The following is a 23,803-nucleotide window of genomic DNA, read 5'->3' as shown; positions in this document are numbered from 1 at the left end:
CCCCAATTTTTGCCCCAGATCCCTAAATGGCCCCCTCAAGGATTGAACTCACAACCCTGGGTTTAGCAGTACAATGCTCAAACCACTGAGCTATCCCTCCCCCCAAGGTCTAATCAACATAACCCTACTGACTTAAATGGAGCTACATTGACTTACACCAGGAGAGAATTTGGCTTCATGAATTCACTTTGATTGTATTCATAACGCTTTCTGTTAGTTTTCAGTGAATGATCATTCAATGTTGTTTGATTCACAGGCAGCAAAAGTCTCAGGAATATTTGTGCAGATTCATCAGAGTGAAGGTTTGCACAAGGCTCGGTCATGTAACTTGAAAGTCACTTTGATTTCCTTCTGCTTCTTTATAAAGTATTCAATCAGGTGAAGAGCTTAAAGAAAAGCATATGGCTCTGATGACCTATCGTACCACAGAATAATCAGAGCTGAGAACACTGCAAATGACCCACTCTGAAATGTTTTCCACATAAAGTGTACATCAATTTTGAATAATTAACAACTTGTAAAAGTCAAAGTCAGTTCACAAATAATTAATTAACAGAGACAAGGCTAAATGCAATTTTTTTTGTATGTTTGATTCAAGTCCGGTGTTGAGTATGATTTCGTGGTTATAGAGCGACCCTAGGAGTCAGAAGTTCTTCTAATCTCTAGACCCAGCCCCTGTTGGTTAATTTTAGGTCAGTTATTTCACCAACTGTAATTGTTATTAAAATATTTCCCTACCTCACAAGAGTACAGTGAGGTATAATTAATTTAACATTTTTAAATGTCTTGATATCCTTGGATGAAAAGCAATATAATTTGGAGTGTGTGAATGATTCATTTAAAAAACAGGAGATTACTGCAATATTGACTAACTGCAATCATGACTAAAGTTTTTTTAAATAAACAGGTTTTCACAAGAGATGTGTTGTATGGAAGAGCACAGCACCATGTCGTTTGTGGAGATGTTGCTTATATTTTACCTCCTTGGAATGAAGTGTTCCAAAATTCCACTGCATTACTACTCCAGTATAGTTACCAGCGAGCTATGACAGAGGATCACCATTGTTCTAATGGAAGTATTCCACTTCCTTTGTGATATTACAAAAGTCATTGTGATACAGTTATGTCCACTGATAAGGCAGTGGTCAAAAAGTGGTAAAAGGAATGGTGAAAGATAAATCCTGTGTTTTCAGTGCTATTGTATTTAGGTTTCTTTTTAAGAGGGAATATTACTACTCACATACTTATTTTATTTACTGAGTTTTAACCAGTGTATTCCTATTGAACAATTTATTTACCACTGATACCAAAGTCAGTTAGCAATAATACTGGCTAGTACAACTGTAGTGAAAAGTACGACTAACAGGTACCAACCTGGTTGCCACCCAACTGCATTTGCTTCATGTTTAGTGAAAGAGAGATCTTTTATTAATAGAAATGTGTTGTATGAACTGAAGGGAAGCTGTGAAAATGATTTTTGTACTATATTTGTAGCAATATAATATCTCATTGGGTGACAATTAAGGCTCCATGTCCGTCCCGGAGGTCACGGAAATCATGGATTCTGTGACTTTCCATGACTTCCATGACTTTTGCAGTGGCCAGTGTGGCTCACCCCAGGGCTGCCCAAGCAGCTGGCTCTGGGCCCAGCTGCTCAGGTAGCCACAGGGACAGCTACACCAGCCACCGCTGGAGCGACTCTGCAGCCAGCCGCTTGGGCGACCCCACAGCCAGCCACACTGGCTACTGCTTGAGTGGCCCTGGGGCCAGCTACACAGGCCGCTGCCCAGCGGTCCCGGGGTGGCCACTGCTCAGCAGTCCTGGGGCGGCCTCTGGCAGCTGGTACCGCTGGCCCTGGCCCCCCAGCAGCAGCCCCTAGTCCTCCCCCCAGAGCAGCGGCCCCACAAAGAGTAGCCCCCGCATAATTAATGTTCAAGGTGTCATGTTTTGTTACCCCTTAGTTTACTGTCAAGTGAGGTCTCATTTTGTTGTATTAACAGTGTAAACATATGAATAATCTATAATCATCACTAAGGCTACGATTTAGTCATGGGTATTTTTAGTAAAAGTCATGGACAGGTCACCGGTGTGAATTTCTGTTTATTGCCCGTAACCTGTCCATGACTTTTACTAAAAATACCCATGACTAAATCGTAGCCTTAGTGATGATTATAGATTATTCATATGTTTACAGGGTTATACACACAACAAAATGAGACCTCACTTGACAGTAAACCAAGGGGTATTAAAACATGACTCATTGAACACATTGAGTTAAATCTGGGCTTCACTGCAGTCGCCAGGAGTTTTGCTATTGACTTCTATGGGACCATGATTTTCCCCATAGTACCTATTCAGGACTTCTTACTCAGGCAAAGTTCCCACTGCTTGCCAAACAAGTGGTGAACTGGAAACATATGGGTTGATTTTTGAAGGTGCTAAGCACCTACAGCTCTCACTGACTGAGCTGTGGGCAACAGCTTCTCTGCAAATCAGACCTCTAGTGACTACCAGATTTCACCTAATAGTTGATCCATCAAAGATGAGTGTTCTTAATTATGTACAGATGTCAAATTACACAAAAACTGGCAAGTGGAAAAATGAAATGCCTATCATTATCATGTCAAAATAAATCAGAGAGACATCAGCTTTCAGAAGTCAAGGTTCGCTAAGTGCTTTATAGAAGAAAGGCAAATGCATGCAATCATGTCAATATTTAGATGTAAAGTTGCCAGTCTAAATTATAAACATGGAAAATACTCCACTCATTAAGTTTTAGGAGTGCCAAAATATTACCAATTATCATAATCTTAGTTATTTTGGTTTACAAACTTAAGTTAAATGAAACTGTGAGAGTTGGTTCATGAAACTGATTGGCTACTGAACAAACAGCAGAAAACATTATTTTACTTGATATGACCCGTATATGAAACTGCATTAGTCATTATAACATGGAGCTGATGGTGATGTCACCTCTCTACGCTGACACAAGTCCATCATCATTGCCCTGGAACCCCCCTAAACCTTACATGTTATTGCTTAAGTAAACCCATTTATGATTATTGCTTTATATGCCTGAAAACAATCTTACGGTGAGTCCGTGTTTATAACTATGACTAAGGAGAACTTACAATACTGATGCAACAGCCTCTATTTATTTTTCAATCCATCCTTAAACTTGCTCTAATGCGACCTTTCATTTAATTGCTATTTCAGGTTAATCCGAGGATAAATATGTACTGATTAATACAACAAGGGCGTTATGTCCACTGTGATTTTTTGATGCAAACATGAGTTTTAAACAAAATACATTGCTGGCATTTAAAAAAATTAAGGAAAAATACTTATTCCAACAAAAGAGACATTGTTTTGTGTCAGGAAACACCTTGGGGTTGAGTCTGGCCCCCACTCTGCCACCCTATGCTGCTCCAATGGTATATATGGGAATATAAAGGGGACACTATATCTAGAGAAGAATCCCCTGAGGGGAGGCTCACCACGAGGTTGATGTAAGCAGCCTTATGCATGGCTGATAGTGGATCTGGGGCATGCACATAGCATTTTGTGCCATAGCAAAGCAGCACATAGTAAGGCTGCCATAAATTAAAGCAGTCCTCAAAACTGCTCTTGCTTATGCTGAGGGTTGCACCAGCCCCTGACAAAGGCATAAAGCTACTTTGCTCTCGCTTTCTTTTTCCCTCAGGGCTATACCTTCTATTTTGTGTCTCTGATTTCACACCTCTGGAGGCTACAGACTGAAAAATGAAGAGAGTCAGATAGCAACAGGACATGAGTTACGGTGAACTCACGACAAAGAAAAGTACATAAATCATCATCATAGAATTGTATGACTGGAAGGGACCTTGAGAGATCATCTAGGCCAGTCCCCGGCACTTAAATATGAGAAGCAAAATTTTAACCTCCCTGGGAATACTGGAGGAGGTGTGCCTGCCTGTCTCCGAGGAAATGCTATGTAGACACCACATGAGGCTTTGCTCTATTTAACACAGGAACTATGCACTTACTATAGCAACTGTCATCTCATATGGTGCACCTGCTGCAGTGGCACTGCAAAACATGTCGTGTCTTCTCTGTGAGATACATTCAACAACGTGTCGTGTGAGTGCTGCTATTTTCCATAACACTTGTGAGGAGAGAGATTTAATTTTTGCATGTGCACAGTGTGCCCAACTCCATCTTGGCTCACGTGGGGCAATGCATAAAGGGCAACCCATGGGTTTCTGAATGGCCTCCACATTGTGTTGGCTAAATTAACGTCAGATTTGAATGGAAAAAAATCCATTGTCCTATAAGAATTTTTTAAAATCGCTTCAATTTTTAATCTAAAGTGTTTTTGCCCCCAAGGTTGCCAATCAAAGAGGTTTTTGGAGTTCTGGAAGCAAAGCTCAATTCACTGTAAATAAGGAGAAAGCAGGCTTCCAGGAACAGCTTGCATGCCATGAGACATAGATCTATGCTGGCTGCTTGCCCAGCAATTCAATAGTCCCTTAAGTGAGACAGGGAAAGGAAAAGAGAGAGAAGGCACAGTGAACCTCTGCTGTTAACTATATAATGCGATAAAGATCACCTCCTACCTCAATACAGGTCATCGGCTTTGGGCTGTGGTAGTAAGGGAAACATTAAAAAAGAGAAGTCTGGACACAGGTGTGTGAGTGAGAGCCAAGCCCCCATCATAACTTCTCAGCATAACAGAGAGAAAGAGATTACATTCATTCAGAGTCACAGACTGTGCACTTTTAGTACTTAAATAAAACAACACACATACTGTAGCTTTTCAACTTCAATGATGTGTCATTTGCTTATCAATGTAAATGTCTGATCTCAGAATGATTTTGAGATCCTCCAAGCATCTTGTTATTGGGAAGGAAAGAATACTGTATGTGTATTATTAGTGAACCATCTGATTTCAGTATTTAGGATTTCTGGGTTATGAGACGTTCATGTGACATTGATTAAATGTATTTCAATCCTGACTCAGCCCCAAAGTCACTGAGAATGTGGACTCTTCTGTTTGGATTATGCACTGTTTCTCAAATGACAAACTGATGATGGTATGTTGGCCATTGTACAGAGCAGCAGATTATGTACCATAATAATTAGAGAACAGAGAAATTATTAGAAAGCAAGAACCAACCTGATTCTATGCCCAAAACATAAGACAAAAATCAATTTTCTGAAGTTGGACAATGCTAGGTTAACTTTTAAAAATTATCAGAGCACACCTCTACACTTCCTAGTTTCATCTGGATTTGCAAGAGATACGACTATGACGAAGGCAGTTTATTTTCAAAAGTAAGATGTACAAACAAATACTTTAAGTGCCAAAGAACTTTTTTTCACAAGATTTGTTCCCTCAATCCAAGGCCAAGGAAGTCCTGATAATCACTGACTATCCACGCAAACATTTCAATGTCTTATCTGAAGCTAACTTTTAAAATTCTTGAGGATAAAACATCACAGAGGCTGGATACATAGTAAATATCTATTAAAATAACTAGTCCATTTCCTAGTGGTGTTCTAGTGCATTTTCCAACCTTTTATAAATAATAGGGCTGTCTCCATTTCTCATGGGTGGTTATTTTATATCCTAATAGGCCCCATGTTATTCAGCAATGCAGAAAAGGTTGACAGCATCACTATTATAGATATTCGATCACTACTGTATTAATTTATAACCAACCAGCCGGGACCATCCATTTTCCATTTCAAGTGCTCTTTAATTTCTACCTCCCTTCTTAGTCAGCATGCGATATCATTTTACCATTCAGCAGATATTCAATGGGATTTTTTTTAGTGCATTTTACCACGAGACTTATTATTCAAAACTTATCTGCATTTGCCATCTATTAGCCCAAGTACTTAATGATCTAGGTACTTCATCTGATTGCATTGCTCCTTACTATTTGCTGTGACTGCTAATCAAATGTCACTTGCAGACTTTGAAAATGGCTTCCACAATCAGCCACTAGGTCATTTACATTTCTCATTCCTTTTCACAGCAATTACTATTTATATTACAGCAGTGCCCCTAATGTGCTAAGGGGCGGTACAGATGCAACTGCAGATAAAGTCCTCGGCCTCTAGAACTTACATTCTAACAAGTTAAATCAAACATATGAAGAATGAGAGCAACATTCAAACAACTATTTCCATGTGACAATGGTAAAGAATCACAGTGAGAATTGTTTTCTTCTTACACTGAAAAAGGAATTTTATCAGGATAATGTTATCCATATGGATATCCATATTATCCATAAAGCTGAGTGTGTGTGCACGTCTCTCCCTCTATGCTTCACTGTACCACCTGTGCCTAGAGCCTTCCCAAGCCACCATCCTCCAAGGCTTCCAGATAGTTTTAAGGAAACTGTACACATATCTTCCAAAATTTCCTCTCTTCCCACACTCTGCCTTCTTTCCTGCTACCCTTTCATCAATGTTCAATCCCTTGGCCCAAATTTTCAGCCACTGGCTCTTAAATTGGACATGCAAACATGTTGTGTACTCATTGCATGAGGCTGGTCCTGTTACATTACTTTAAGTACATCACATGGTTGAGTATGTCCTGAATTTGAATGTGCATTATATGTGTTTCTGTATTTACTAATGGACTGGTAGATGGCCTGCGTGGACTCCTGATATCATGAGTATTCCTGCTTTTATACATACATATGTTAAACATCCACACAATCAATTGAAAACCTGCTACTGTATTTACAGTTAATCTATGTAACCACATATTCCTATCATTAACCTCAATCTGCCCTACTTACTATCCCCTCCAATTGTTTATTCTTCTATTTGTTACATCTTGTATTAGGTTGTAAACTCTTTAGGGCAGGAACTTTCTTCTGCTGTGTGTTTGCACAGCAACTAGCATAATGAGGGGTTGATTCTGATGAGGCACCACGTTGCTCATCAAGTAGTAATACATAATGATAATGACTTTCTCTTAGAATAACTAATGTTGGTGAGAGCTGGCCACTCTCTTAAATATGACTTTTATCTAACGTTTCATCTATTCCCTCCTCCCCACACCCAGCTGATTTTAAATAGGTCTGCAGTTTCATTTTTGGTCTCAAGGCCTCTTTTATGAAGTAAAAAAATAGCCATTATGCACTCTTAAGCCTTCCTGGATGTTTCTTGATTAAGGTAATCTCCTCTTTCTATCACTTCTTTAGATCGCTCTTGGATGACTTGAGTTCTTGTAAACTTCAAGAGTCTCTTATTTGTCTCTGTGTAACTTAGTGCACTTTGCAAGTCAGAATTGCATTCTTCCCCTTCTGTTCTGTCTTAAACTGTGAGTGGAGCAAATTGAAGGGTAGAAAGGATGGTTTTTGATATCAGAAAAAATAAAATAAAGTAAAAATATGATCCTGTTCCATTAAGATCCAGGGGCCAGACTGTCCCCAGTACAGAAATAACCCATGGGATAAAGCTAAGCGTGTGTATGGAAGAATAAAGCTTTAGAAACCATCGATTTTGGAAGGACCAGTGGGAAGGTTACTTTGTTCCATGAACCAAAGAATAGCGGATACTCTGTGGTTCACATTGGACCTGCACTATCATTGTGTATATTCTCTCTGTGGATGCTCAATAGTTGCTACAGAGGAGACCCAGAGGGAGATAATACAGCTTATTATCTCCTACTTGGATTTCCATGTGGATATTTTCAGGCTATACAGTGGATGGCACCTCCCTTGCACTCCATGGAGCTCCACTCATGCAGAGCTCCAGCACAGCAGCACCTGTGCAGGGAAAGAGAGAAGAGGAGAGTGTTGCAGTGGAAACAATACTCTTCTCCATTCCACTGCGGGGTGGAAGAGTAATAATCACTTCTCCACATGCTTCCACAGGGTGACAACCACACCCAGGATGACAACCACACCCAGGATTAGCAGGGGCAGGTAAAATTTATCTGAAAACTTTACAGCACAATCAAGAAATTTGCCAGAGCATCTGCTGCACAGATTTTTCTTTTCCATTTCAAAGGAAAAAATGAAGGCAGAGGATCAGATAAGTTGGGAAGAGCGAAAAAAAAGCCAAATAAAGCAGGTTTATTTTGTTTAATTTATATATGCTATAATATTAAACATTTAATGTAGAATTAAGTAAATGAAGATGGTCTATAAAATACAGATTAACAAATATACTGCTTTCAATTGATGCATCTACATCATGTAAATGTACATCAATAAAACTTTTTCTGTTGATCATATACCTTACTTATTATTCATCACCACCAATATTTCTAGAAGTGCTATACATTATTTATGTAATGTCTTACTAATTAAAGTATCATAGGATTTTCCCCCTTAGAACAGCCTCTTCTCATTCGTGGCTGGTTTTGCCAAATTAATTAGGATGCTGAGGATTGCTGTTTTTTACCACATTACCTCACAGTACTATATTATGGTTGAAAAAACTGGATGGGAAATCCCTGATAACAGATGAATCATTCCATGTTCATTTTCTCACCATCAGTCCCCAGGGCATTGGTAGCAGTATCAGATTGTGTTAGCATAGGCCGTGTCCATATAAAACAATACCACTGAGCTATCAAGGGAGGCACTTAATGATGCAACATCAATAAATAAGCTACATGTTTATGGGTCATTATACACCTTTAATTTAATAAATAATTAACCTCCTTACCTTAAATACTAGTTCTCCAATCAGTCCATTCCATGACCCATCCTCCTGGGGGCTTCCATACTTGTGATCCGGAGCAACATAAATTTCATACTTAAAGCCAAGGTAATTAGCTAAGGCTTCCAAGACATCTACTGAGAAACCCTGGTATTTCTTCGGTTTTCCCAAAACATTTTCGGACACCATCACAAATGGCTCCTCCTACATAGAGAGAAAGGTAGTAATATAACCATTTATTGCACTGACCAAAAAGGAGGCTACATTTTTTTAAAAAACTAATATAATTCTATCTGGAAATTTTATTTTACATTTTTAAGAAAGTAGAAAATTAACTTTGGGCCTAATATTGCAGGTTTTACTCACAGTGAGTGACACCTTACTCTGCAGGTAATCCCACTGATTTAAATAGGACTAGCTATGAGTAAAGTGATAAAATTAGATTCAGATACCCAGATTCTGATATCCTTACTCACATTGAAATCATCCCATTGTAGTTACTCCGTGGTCTGTCCCATTGTAGTTAATGGGATGATTTGTGGAGTAAAGGATGTTGATAACTCCTAGAACTTTATTGAGATTCTCATGTTATTTGGATTTATTCTTAAAGCCCCAGCTACTGGAGTCATGGTATTTCATAAGAATCTCAGCTTTCTTTTTGAAAAACTAAGTTTTTAGCCCTCATTTGGGAATTAGAACTCGAAAAAGTGAGCCAAGTGCACCCTAAAGGCTCAAGAACCAGAAGACAAACAAACAGAACCCAAAATGTATTTACAAAAAAAAATCTCATGATTTTGGGGGCCTCACAGAGGACTTTTGAATGGTGGGGGTTGGCAACACTGAGTAAGATGCTATTGAACTAGAGTAAGGCATCAGAGTCTGGTTCATATTATTTGCATCTTCAAAAGGTATTATATAGAAAGAAGATTTCACAACTCTTGTTTTAAAATGCATCTGTGCTTTTTATGTTTACGTATATTTAATTATTATTTGAAATAAGCTTCTGAATTACACTATACTTTATTAATGATGTCTCATGGGCTCTGTTAAATATCATTTGCCGAAGATCTAGTTCTTGCATAGATTGTTAAAGTCAGTGATTTGTTTTCTGTTGTATATTTCAAAAATAAGTTAAAAGACTGTAATATCAAATGCCTCTCAGTACAGGGTTCTTCTGTTTGTGGACTTTAATTTCAGTCCTGCAGAGATATGCACACAGGATGACTACTCATAAACATGAAGAATTCCACAGGGTTGTCATTTTCTTTTGAGTACAAGAATCTGATATAGTTGACAAATAAATTAATTAATATTGTAGGCTAAAACTGGACAAAAAGAAGTCACATACTTGAAAGACTATCATTTTTCTTGTCCTTCTGTTCCTCCACTGTGAACTGGATACACCAGCTTATCCATTTATAACATGACAAGACAACTGGTTGACATTATTTTAACTGATTTCATCTAGCAGATACTAAATGGATTATTTTAAGGAGAAGCAGGTGGGTTTGCCTGTGAAAACATGACTTTGCAAATATTTAGCGAAGGATGTCCTTAGTATCCGATAAAAATAGATATTGGATTGGTGTTAGTTTGTCCATAGATAAGACTTCCCAGTCAGTACCATTCTCTTTCATTTTTTACCAAAATCTGTAAGTGTGGTTTAGTTTTAAGTTAAGCCATGCCGCAATATATTCTCTGCACTTCCAAGGTTGTTTTAACCAACATTTTTTACTTTCCTTTCCCCCTACATTATATTTTCTGTTGTATGTTTTTTCCACATTTTTGATAAAAGAAAAAGACACCCCAAATCATATTTCTGAGTACAAGAAAGTTTTGATTGCCACACAGCTAGCTAACGGATGACTAATTTGGGAGTTCTTATCTGGGCTTTCATTTTGCTGATCATCTGAGAAAATATCTCCACTCTGCCTATCATCTCTCATTCACAATTGAGAGATTGACTCCCACCTCTGATTGGCCAATGATGCCAGCCTCCCTTGCCCACTTGTGAAATTTTCAAACAAGCACCTTCATGCTTTCTCTCATACTGCCCCTCGCACTTGATTCCATCGCCTATCATGCTGACAAATATCATCTCATTGTTTCCTTGTATTCCCCCATCGATTAGTCTATATCCATCTGTTGTCTTGCATACACACTGTAAGCTCTTTGAGGCTGGGACCAAGGCTGCATGCACCCAATTCTCTGTCACTCCCTGACCTCCTGCTCCTAGTGTTTGTAGCCCACTACAGTATGTAGAGGAAGGATCTTATTGCTCAGTGTGGATCTGTAATCTAAGTCCTAATCAAGTATGTAGTGGTTTTGCCACACAAAGATAACTCCAAAAATGATGTTCCATATCTCCTTATTTGTTCAACCCTTTCAGTGATATCCAGATGAGATGTACTGTTAACATGTAAAAAGGGTTTGTTTGGTTTTTATTCCCCCCTGAAAACACAACCTGGATCTGAAAGTCAAGCTGCATTATCTTTTTGTATCTCATACATTGTCACCAGTAATAAAGATTCCGCTGTCAGATCTGAGCTGAGTATTTTGCACATTGAACAAGGTGGAAAATAATCCAGCTGTACTGACTCACAATTGTAATTTTGTCAATAACATAAGTAGAAATGACTCAAAGACATACAGAAGGCAGATATTTTGAATAAGGTGACATTTTAAAAGACAGTTGTCACTGTCCTGACTCTAACTACATGTTAAGGACACTGTCAAATAAATAAGCATGTGACCAGATTGTGTTGGCAAATCATTCTTTTATGACTCTCGGGGGGAAGGAAGTGTTGACCTATTTATCAAGATATTACTATGCATCTGTCAATCTCTATTGTTTTCTTTCAAATCACATGTACAATCATCCAAAATGATAGAGGGATGGCAGAGATGACCTTGAGGTCCCTTCCAGGCCTATGTTTTTATGATTCTAAAATCAGCCAGAAGAAATAAAAATGGAAAGCAATAACTGAACCCAATCCATTAAGTTATTTTCCAGAGATTGGGTCCAAAGAGCATTAAAAGAATTGAGACTAAGTCAATGAAGACTTGTCTGCCTATTAACAAAAACAAACTGTGAATTCTGATTTGCTGATCATTTGGATGACAGATTCCCGAAGCATAAACATGAGCTGGAGGAATAAATGAATACTTCCACAAAAACATCTGCAGTTTATCAATCTAAGGGCATTATGCACAAAGTTCCTGCTTGTAGAATAGGGTGTTCCAGGAGTTGATAATTTTCATATTAGCAAGGATTTATTCACAACACTTGTTGGGTTATTAAATAATAGCTGCTCATAATTCTGAATTTGTATTCAATCAGCTTAAAAGCACCAGCTAATTGCTTAGTCGATTTTAAACAGCATTTAAAGTGTGCCACTTTCACTATTAATTTCAATCTTTTATTAAACTAGGTAATATTCTTTGTTGGTGAGAGAGTCAAAAAGAAAAAAGGTGTCCAGTATGTCATATGGGTAACAAGACACAATCTCCCACATTGCTATGTGGAAAGATGTTCAGACATGCACATTTTTGTTGAATATTAGAAAAGCAAAAAACCACCACTAAACAAACCCAAAACAAAAAGAAAATCCACCACTAACTTTCTTGTGATATGTTATGGGTACTCAGAAAACATTCAAGAGAGAACGAAAATACTTCTTAAAATGTGGTTTTTGATTTTTTCCCCCAAAATGCTGCTGTCTGAAACTACAGTTGTAGTTTTTTGATCCTGTGTTTTGGTTAGTTCCTAGAGTGGGAGAGTGACATTTCCCTAACAATATGTGAAAACAAAAAAGAGTGACCATCTTTCTCCTTGAGAAAACAGGACCATTGTTTTTTTTCCCTCCTGTGCTGAACAGGAACAATTACGGAAATAAAAAGTGGGATTGTATGGGGGTGGGAGACACAAACATGCATGCTAGGTACAGGAAAGAAGATCGAAGGTGGTAGGTAGCCAATGAAGCTTCCTGCAGGCTACAGTAAACTAAAAAAATCCTGACCCTGTTTTTCTATGGAAATAAGGGGTCAGTCAGGCTACCGTGGGATGGACTGCTAAGTGACTCTTTACTCAAGTCCTACTGAGCTGGTGAAGGGATGGAAATGAGCATCTCTGTCTCCCCCATTCAAGGACTGCAGGAATGACCTCTGCAGAGGGATTCAGTAACCCCCACAGAGCAGCTGGTGGGGACAAGGTGAATAAAGGGGAGCCTGGGGAGGTAGGGGCTCACAGGGAACCCTGCAATCAATCAATCAATACGATCACTTGTGAATGGGTCGATTGACTGGATCCCAGGGGTTCTGCTGCTCCCCCTTTACTTCAGTTGGCCTGTGATGGAGCTTCTTCTGCCTCAGTGGATCCCATAACCATCTGACAGCTACAGGTCAGGATTTGATCCAACAAGATTAGCCGGAGAGAAGAGAAAATGAGAAGTGAATGTAAAGGGAAAGCTGGACAGTATTGCCACTATTTATATAGTTCCAGAGGAAAGGCATGGCTGTTTACAAACATAAGGCAAGGTCCTTGCACCCAGAGGAGCTTACAAGCTAAGAACTTGAAGATGAAAGATCCCAAGACCCTGTCAAGTCAGCACTTTTGAGGATCATGCGTAAAGTTAAATGCGTGATTAAGACAGCATGGCATCATCAAGGCAGATGATGGGGAAAGAAGAGATGACAAAAATATATTGGATATGCCAACCATGGAGAGCATTTGCCTGCTTCACTTGGCTGTTGCTATAAAGTTTATTTATTTATAACTTTTCTATGGCATTCATCACCAAAGTATTTGAGCATCTCTCACTTCTCTGGGGTAGTGAAGTATCAACCGCATTTTACAGATGGGGAACCAAGGCAGAGAGAGATTATGTAATTTGGGCAACACAGAAGTGTGTGGCTGTGCTAGGAATTAAACCCAGATCTCCTGAAGGCCTCAGTCTTCTTAACCAATAGAATCTCTTTGCTTTCTTGTTGTATTTCAGTATTTAAAACATGTAAGTAAATCTATACCATGTGTAGGCACTAGTGTGCCTAATAGGTGGATTAGGAGTGGAAAGCAAGCACCAGATGTGGGAGCAGGAAAAGAGGCGGAAAAGTGAGAGGACAAAATACAGCAGGTCAGACTTCATGAGGAGGAGGAAGAAATGGACAAGTGGGTAAAAAGCCAATAAATTAGTTCAAGGGTAGAAATGGAAGCTGAGAAGTATCAGAGATTTTAACTTTACCTGACTAGGGGAAGCAAATTGATAGCAGAGCAATATAATAACGGAGGTGAGCTATAAAGAGAGATATGAAAGACAGAATTGAAAAAACTTACCAAGGGCCAAGTTCTGCCTTCATTTACACCCACACATTGGCTTCAGGGGGATTGCATTGGTGTAAACAGAAGCAGAATTTCATAAAATGGGAAATAAGAGACATGGGGAATTTTCTCTAGATGTGTCTGCCAGGCAGCTGGTTTTCTCAATGTACTGTACAGAGCGGATAAAAAGGAAGACAGTGAAGTCTAGTGAGAGCAGCTGGCTAGAAGTAAGGAAACATGCATTCCATTCTTGACTTAACTGCTCATTTGCAATATAGTACTGGATGGGTCACTTACCTTCTCTGAACTTCGATTCCCCCACATGTAAATGGGGATAAGAATACACAAATTTTCTAAAGTGTCATGAGACTGTGGGATTAAGAGTACAATGTATTATTATTGAAATTCCCATAGACACGCCAATATTCTGGATGGCCTTTAGTGAGTACATTATAGGAAATAAAAAGTCTTTGAAAAGTAGGAAAAGTGTCATTCGTAGTATCAGTGGGTCAGTATCTTTAACGACTTGAGAAATAAGGTTACATTAAGTGGCCTATGTGAAATGACTTGGTAGTCTCAATTGAGTTCACAGTGGACTAGTGTACAAACCATCACCACCCACTGGTTTCCTTGTTGGCAGACTCAGCAGAGAAACCGACATGTGAATGGGCACGGAAACCCAATTCCATTCTAATGCCAGAGGTACACTTTCAAGACTGAAGGGTGAGGCTCACGAGGGAAAGTGAGCCAGAGAAGGGAAGCTGTGCTACATTGCTGCTTTCAGTGTGATGCTCATTCTACAGAAAAAAAACAGGATTTTGGTCTAAATGGCTGTCAAGCTGGCACCTCTCACAAATACTACATTCTCATAAAAAAAATAAAGATGAATGGACGTTATTTTTCTACTTAGCTGATTCATGTGTCACCAACAAGGATGGTCTTTTTAAATTAATTATAAAATAGCCTGAGCTTTTTCCAAGAAAACACCTCCTAGAAAGAAGCCTGTATAGAAATTAAACATCGAACAGAAAGTTGTAGATTTGTACAACTGGAGAAAGAATCTCTGGGGGTTTACAATACCTATTGAGGCTTGATTCTAAAACTGCAGATGGATGACCTCATGCCCTCCTGCTGTGTTTGGAAGAGAGTGGTGAGATTAGCTAATTAGGTGGGTGATTAGAATTCATAAAGCATATGAAAATGACCTCTGTCTACTCTTTATAATTTTCTGAACATATCAGATTAAGATATTTTAATATTGACAATCTGAATTCATTAAATGGGACTCCATCAAGGAGCATACATTTTCCTTTCCTGTCTAGCAAAGATGAGGGGGGGAGAGAGAGAAATCAAGTGAAACAAGAAATGTAGCTCTGCCTTATACATACTTCCATGTTTTATAGCAGAGTGAGGTGTGACACTTAGTCTGAACTCAGTACTGAACGTAACAAACAGCATGCGGGTGCATTAAATGATTCATGCAGACTGAGTGTGGGTTCAGTAATCACAGGAAGCAAATATTCACCATGATATTTGACAACTGCAGTCACCAGTAAACATCATGGAATTGCTCCCAAATGTGAAATTCTCACTCATTATTGGCTAGCTCAGCTCCATTCTTTTGGCTATTGGATGACCAAATGTACCCATTACAACTGAGAGGAAACAGTGAGAAAGGTCATAAACTACAGCCAAGCTATTTTTTCAAACACAGGAGGCTACTTTCTCCTTGCTTGGTGCAATCACTTGTTTCTTTTCCTTGACTTTTTTAAAAGTTTCAGTTTTAAATTTTAATCACTTTGGACTTTATTCCCCTCTAGATTTCAGAGTGAAATTCAGCTCCAAAAATGTCTTTTCCTTGAGTGATTTATTTACCAGGGATCCAGGGATTATACTTGGATAGGAACAGTTCAGCAGCTGGTTATTTTTAATTGAACAGCAAAAGTATATTACTTTATGTTAGACTCAATGGCTAAAATTTAATTGAAACATTTAATTTTCTCATTATAGAGAATCCTCGCACTAGCAATGGTTACAGAAAAACAATTAAAAGACATATGTACCCCACCCCCCCATCATACTAAAAGTACAGGTCTGTCTCAAACCAACAAAAACAAAGACAATTACAGTTAAATCTTATACTGTTTTTAACACCCAATTTAGGACCTGTATAACAACAGGCTGGATACAAAACCATTGTTTTAGGATCATCTGTACTACAAAGGGCCTGATCAGCAAAACAGTTGCATTCACACAACTCCCATTGACTACTATTGACATGATCAGTCCCTAGAAGCTAAGATAGGTAAGATAAGAACAGAGTTTTAAATTTGGTCCCTATTCAGGAAAGCACTTATTCTTGTGCTTAAGGGCACAGCTACACAACAAGGGAAGGTGTGTTTGTTGCACAAATAGGCATATCTGCACTAGCTTTAATCTAGCAAGCACAGGTAACAATAGTAGTGAATACATAGTGGCATGGAATTCAACGCAGGCTAGCAACCTGAGTTCACACCCAGGAGGATCCTCGGTGGACTTGGACAGTGGAGGCTGAACTGCATCAAAGCCCAGGCTGCCACATTTTCACTGCCACATTTACACACACCAGCTAAATTAAAGCTAGTGCAGGTATGCCTACCTACGACACAATTACAACTCAATCTGCACTGTACATATACCCTAAAGCTCATTGACTTTAATGGAAGTTTTACCATTAACTGCAATAGGACTTGGACATTTGCTTAAATATCATATGCTTAAATAATGCTCCAAAACAGGGATGCTTTCCTGAATCAGAGGCCCTAACAGTAAACATCTGCCTTTTTATGGGTTTATTGCTACTAATGCAATTTCTTTTTCTAAAATACTTAAAATACGTTTTTTTTAAAATACTTCTCCTGATGTCTTACTGCAGGACTGAGGTTTCCTTCATGGAAATATCATCCCAGTGTTATATTAAGCTGCAGTGAAGCTTTGTGTATTGATTTTCTTACACAATAGCCCTTTCTGAGCCATTATAGTAGATATGATAAAAATGTGCATTAAGTCTAGACTATATTTGAAAGCTTTTAGAGTCCACATTGCATATTATTCCTAATACGTTGCTGCAAATAATGCAATCTTGACTTCTGAAGCTGTACACCATGCTGTGTTCTGTGCCAATACTAATATTATTAACCTAGATGCTGCATATTACAGAAAGTAAAGACAGACTTGTGATAAAAATCATACTTTCAGGCTGTGATTTTCAGAAGTACTCAGCGTAATTCTGTTCCTATTGAAGTCAATGGTAAAACTCTCATTAAGTTCAGTGGAAGAATGAGGCCAATCCACTTTTGAAAATCCCTCCTTAGTTTATGTACCCACTTTCCTCTGATAATCACAAAATATGATAAAATGATGGTCACACATAATTATCCAAGTTTTGGAGATAGGGATGTAACACACTGCTGGGACAACCCAGAACTGAGAGCTACACTGTTAGCTGAACAAGAGAGAGTTTTGCTGGCAATTTAGATTATGCATCAGCTTTCTGTCAGAACAGTCCTCCTTCCTCACCAGCAAATTCCTCAAGGCTGTCCTGGCTCAAACCTCGCTTAGCAGGTAACAATCAGTGAACTCCAGCCCCCAAGGTCCTTAGAGATGTTTCTCTGCAATGCACAGCCTCTATCACAGTGCATTCACAGAAGATATTAAGTTCACTGCTCCGTTAAAGAGTTTATTAACTTAACTGGGGTAAATGCACCCCTCCCTCCAAACACAGCACTGAATTGGTTTATAATAAAAGTAAAACAAGTCTATGAACAAAAGAGCATAGATTAAGTGATATCAAGTCACAGAGATAAATATAGAGATGGTTACAAGCAAATAAAAGTAAAAAAACAAGCATCTAAAAGTCTAAAACTTAACCTAGCAATATACAGTCTTTGCTCAAAATGGTTTCTTTTACTCATCTTTTTATCCATCCATCTTTTTACTCATCCATCTTTTTACTGGCCAGCCTCGCCAGGACCAATCACAGAGATCAAATCACTTGGTTTCGTTGTGTCCTAAGGTGAAGGATAAAGATGGAGTCTCGCTCTGTTCCGTATATCCCCAAAGGGATTTCTTTGTCTTACAAACCAGGTAGGTCTCCTGGGATGCAGTCTCCTGTGTCTCCCTGGGTTGCAGGACCCATGTTAATTCTCTGTCTTTCAAGTTCAGGAACAGGATAACCACCACCGGGATTTATTTTGATTGCTATGTTTACTGCCAATATGTAAATGGAGGTAAACCCACATTCCTTTGTCTAGGGCAGACCTTTTTATCATCATGATATTAATAACCAGCCTGTCATTAGCTTTCTTATGATACCTCACAAGGCATATTCTATGCAAGTATCATTGCAGTAGTGTGCAGGGTGTGAATACAGGGGTGCGTAGGGTCACAAGGGAAGCTAATGCAAAGTGAAGTGACTTGCCCCCAAGTGACAAAACTAGTAAGTAGCTGGGTTAGAAACTGACTCAGGTCTTCCAGTTCCCACTCTCCTTTTCTATGGACAGTGGCTTATTTATACTGTATGAGTAGGGCATTATTTAGGCCTAAATAATTCAGGCTTTTTAATATAGTGGACACAGTTGGCTTTTTTAAACAACTTTTCTATCAGTAGGTAAGGTGTGACTGATTTGAGCAGACCTTCCCTAAAGGAAGAATGTCCAGCGATTATGGCACTAGCCTTGGACTTGAGACAGGCAGCTTCGATTCCCTGTACTGCCACAGACTTCCTGTGTGACCTTGGGCAAAGTCAGTCTCCCACCTGCAAAATGGGAATAATGGCACTTCTGTATCTCACAGGGGTCCTGTAAGGATAAACACATTAGAGACTGAAATCCTCTGGTAATGGGGGCCATATAAATATAAGCAATATCTATAATAGGAAATACTGCTATAACTAGTAATACTTGGCTTTCCTGTAAAAAGGTAAAATGAACTTTGATACTGCAGCCATTGCGCCAATAGCAAATAGTTCACTTTAATATTTAAATTCTAAAGACATAGCATTTTTTAGTGCAACAGATACTCAATCCTGCCATTCTGTATGCCTACTGCTCTATTATCCTCATTAAATTATAAATTGCCAAACCCTATTTTTCTAAATATATACAAACAGATAATACATTCGTAAAAAAAAAATAGTTTATACTTGATCTCCTAAATGTCCAGCCATCCTCTGGACCTGATATTTGGATTCCAGTTTCCAGGTAGGAAAAGCAGCATGGTCACAGAAAGTTCCAATTCCAGCAGACTGTCTCGAAGAGGTAGTGAATCTTATAATGTGTATTTCATACAGAGTGACAACTTCCATCTCAAGGACTGGTGTAACTAGAAAGAATAGCAAATAGCCAGCCCATTGTATCATGTATCAATCTTCATGATGTGTTTATTTCACTGGTGGATGAATAAAATCATCTACCAGTGTCAATATAAATTACAGACATTTCATTGAACATTTTTCTCTATGTGTTTGGATGAAAAAATAACCAAAAAATTTCTTCCTGTCCCACCTTCTGAGATGGACATGAACAGCTGAGCGAGAAACAAGTGGGGATTTGTTGCTACCTTGGGAATTCTGTATATTTGTTACAACTAAAGATGAAGAATAGGCCCAATACAAATTTTAAAACCCCTCTAAAATATTTCCAAAGTAGTTCTTCTGCAACATATGTATATACAGATTGTATGACAGTGTGACACAGTGTGAGTAGTCCGTCGGTTTGACGATGACGTTTTCATGCTCTCTCTTTTTGTGGATTCTGGAGTGACTCTGAAGTCCAAAGTGTGGTGCGTATGCTTGGGAGCAGATTGGGCAGGCACACTCATTGGTGAGCATCTTGGTAGCTATTGTAGTAGTGTGACACTTTTCCCTGGCAGCTAACAATCAATTATTTCTGTCCTCTTCAAAGGCTTGAAAAACTCTGAGTGCTGTGTGTTGCCATGCTGATCTATTTAATGCAGCCATCTCAAGATCATCCAGTTTCATTGCCCCAAAGTGTATGCTGCTCATGATGCTGTCCTTGTAGCGCTTTCTGGGGTGGCCTTGATTCTGATGTCCTTGTGCCAATTCTCCACAGAAAATTTTTCTGGGGAGTCAATATTCAGGCATCCTAATGATGTGTCCAATCCAGCGTAGTAGGGCTTTTATCAGCATGGCCTCGATTCTTATGGCATTTAAGTTTTGGAGAACCTCCAGGCTGGTAGTTTTGTCCTGCCAGCGGATCCCCATAATGGCATGCAGAGACCGCATGTGGAAGGCCTCTAGCTGTTTGATCGGCCATTTGTATAGTGTCCAGGTCTCACAGCCCTAGAGGAGAGATTTGAGCACAAAAGCATTTTAAAGTTTTATTTTTGTTGAGAGGGTTATTGTTGTGCGATTTCAGGACTTTGTTACATAGCTTTCCTAATGCCTGAGAAGCTTTCTGAATCCTGTTCGTGATCTCTTTGTCAAGAGATCCATCATGGGAGATGTTGCTGCCAAGACAAGTAAAACTGTCAACTTGCTTTAGTTGGATTCCACTAATGGAGATGCTAGAGGATATAGCACGGAGCGGTGAAGATGATTGGTGCAACACCACAGTTTTCTCCAGGATGATTGTGAGGCCAAACAATGTTGATGCTTCAGCAAAGCAATCTATGATGAACTGGGCGATCTCCCTCTGTGTGTGCTAGGATGGCACAATCATCCGCAAAGAGTGCTTCTCTTATTAGTAGTTCTGTTACTTTTATTTTTGCTTTAAGCCTGACAAGATTGAAGACTGAGCCATTGGGTCTGTATGTGATGTATATGCCTCTGCTGAGATCATTTGTAGCACAGTTGAGAACTTGGGTGAAGAAGAGGGTGAATATTACAGTGGCGAGGATACAGGCTTGTTTGACTCCCTTCGAAATGGGAAAGGAGTCAGTGAAATCTCCATTAAAAAGTACCTGAACTTGCATCCCCTTGTGAAATAAATGAATGATCTTTATCAGTTTTGGTGGGCAACCAAGTTTGCTGAGGACATAGTGTAAAGGCTTTATTGGCACTTGTTTGGTTGATCTACATAACTGTCTTGTTGCTTTCATGCCATCCCAAACTCATGCACAGAAAACCTTTGTACCACACCACCAAATAATCCACACATTCCCCCCCATGCATACGCTTCACTACCTTTTGACTAATAGATGCATATTACAATTACAGAACATGTCTGAGAGAGGCCTCATCCCTACCACACTTCTACCACAAGCAGCCATCGTCAATTCATAGTGGTGTGTGGTTGCCAGTCATGCTGATAACATGTATATACCACCCAACTTGTGCTTTGTAAATGCCACATATCTTAAAGAAAATGAACATTTATAAATGTTTTAGGCACCAAACCTGCATGTGTTTAGAAGGTACATGGGGGCACGGTAAGCAGGGATGAAGGGAGGTGCATGTGGGCATGAACGTGGATGTGGACAGAGGGCCACATTTTATGGAGAGAGCATGGAGAAAAAAAAGAAGAGTTTGACTAGCAGGGGGCACAGAATGGGAATAGTGGGGAGACAGGGACAGCAGCTTTTAGGCCTTTATTATAGAATACTGTAATAATTGTAATAAAAATTTTATTCCAATCTCCCCTAAATCATCCAGCATTTTTTCTTGCTCCATTTCTCTTTGTTTCAGATTCCTTCATTGTTTTTGTCCCATGATTTCTCACTAAATAATTCTCATTGTTTGTTCTCCTAGGTATGCTTAAATACTTGATTATTTCTTCTTTTTTATCCTTCTTTGAAGGAACTTTTGTCATTTTATGTAACACAGTGGTGAAGGTCAAATCCTGAAGATAGTCTCAGCTTTTGAAACAGAGACATGGCTTCCTACCTTACTTTGTTTTCTTTTTTCTGTCTGAATGCCACATATCTTAAAAAAATAAACATTTATAAATGTTTTATGTGCCAAACCTGCAAGTGCAAAAAGGTGCCTGAAAAGGTGGACTATCTGCCATTACCTTATCCATGAACACATTAACTACTTCAAGGATTTTAAAAATCTGCATCATGTACATTTCTGTGTTTAATCCTGTGAAACAAGTACCGTACTCTCGCACACCTAATGATGTTCTCCTAGATGTTGATTATATCTTTTGCTACCCTGCTCCTGAACTCTTCTGACTGCTCTTTCAACACACAGTTCTTCCTGTTCACAATCAGCTTGAAGATGGAAAGCCACTCAAATACTGCCTCTTCTCTTTCACAGCTGTGTAACCCAATGGTCTGTTCTCTTTTTAGTTCCTGCAGAGTTATTGGATTGGACAAAGTTTCCAATCCACATAGTTATATCTAATTAACATGTGTAATAAGTAACAGGAAACGATACACAGATGTGTATTGCAACATACCATTCTGTATCTCTAGTTCAGAGGTGGGCAAACTTTTTGGGCCGAGGGCCACATCTGGGTGGGGAAATTGTCTGTGGGGCCAGGGCAGGGGGCTGGGGTGCAGGAGGGGGTGTGGTGTGCAGGAACAGGCTCAGGGCAAGGAATTGGGGCACAGGAGGGATGCGGGGTGGATGAGGGGGCTCAGGGAAGGGGGTTGGGGTGCAGGAGGGGAGCAGAGTGCAGGAGGACGCTCAGGGCAGGGGGTTGGGGTGCAGGAGGGGTGTGGGGTGTGACAGGGGGCTCAGGACAAGGAGTTGGGGTGCACTGGGGTGCAGGGCAGGGAGTTGGGGTGCAGGAGGGGTGCGAGGTGCAGGCAGGTGGCTTAGGGCAGGGAGTAGGGGGGAGCGGTGCAGGAGGGGTTCGGTCTCCGGCCTGGCACCGCTTACCTAAAGCGGCTCCGGGATGGCAGCGGCGTGCACCGAGGCCAGGGCAGGCTCCCTGCATGCCTGCCCTGGCCCCACGCCGCACCGCTCTGGGAAGCGGCCAACACCATGACCCTGCAGGGCCCCTGCGGGAGTGGGGGGGCACAGGGCTCTGCATGATGCCCTTGGCACGCCTCCAGATACCTCCCCCGAAGCTCCCATTGGCTGCGGTTCCCCGTTCCCAGCCAATGGGAGCTGCGGGGGGCAGTGCCTGGAGGTAAGGGCAACGCACGGAGCCCTCTGCCCCCACCAGCGCAGGGACATGGTGCTGGCTGCTTCTGAGAGTGGCGCGGGGCCTGCGGCACCACGGGGGGCAATCCCGTGGGCCAGATCCAAAGCCCTGAAGGGCTGGATTCCTTCCGTGGGCCATAGTTTGCCCACCCCTGCTCTAGTTACTATCTTTTTTTCCCCTTCTTGTTCCTGCCTGCATTTTCAAGTCAACCCAGTACTGAACATATCTAGCTCCCGTGTGTACTTATAGTTGCTCTCTATAAAATAATAAGTATAAACCACCACCATTGTATAGTTGTAGTTATGAGATATGCATTCTTCACACAAGGCCACTATACTCTTGATCCATGCTACAATACCTTAAAGCAGGGGTTCTCAATCTTTTTCATAACATGGACTACACCTTCACCTTAGATAGGTTATCATGTGGGCACCTCCCGTCCCATTCATTAACACATGGGCTACATCCCATCCCATTCCTGACTGTCTTAAAATTGCACTAAGGCTGATAATACATTTTTATGAACTATACCACTAGGTATTTATTACACAGAATTTAGGAGTTCCACAGAGATACTGTACATTAGATATAAACTTCCACTAGAACTCTCAAGGAAATAATAAAATGCACAATGGTCCTTCTAAGAAAAAAAACAGAAATTTTAAAAATTGACCACTAAGTAAAAATAGTCCGAGACATTTATTCTGTGTGAGAGAACGAATGTCTA

General features: G+C 39.9%; 1 protein-coding gene across 4 annotated transcripts in view; it reads right to left on the bottom strand.

Moving 5' to 3' along the window:
- The window catches only part of GRID2 (glutamate ionotropic receptor delta type subunit 2), a 1,015,652-nt gene that overhangs the window by 172,841 nt on the left and 819,008 nt on the right, over positions 1-23,803 (bottom strand). For all 4 annotated transcript variants that reach the window (XM_074950595.1, XM_074950596.1, XM_074950598.1 and 1 more), the window contains one exon: positions 8,674-8,871. In XM_074950595.1, the coding sequence (XP_074806696.1) occupies positions 8,674-8,871 (198 nt within the window). The remainder of the gene's footprint in view (positions 1-8,673; positions 8,872-23,803) is intronic.

This window comes from Natator depressus, chromosome 4 (genome assembly GCF_965152275.1).
Source record: "Natator depressus isolate rNatDep1 chromosome 4, rNatDep2.hap1, whole genome shotgun sequence".
In the NCBI taxonomy this organism is placed as follows: Eukaryota; Metazoa; Chordata; order Testudines; family Cheloniidae; genus Natator; species Natator depressus.
This window is presented reverse-complemented; position numbering and strand designations above follow the sequence as displayed.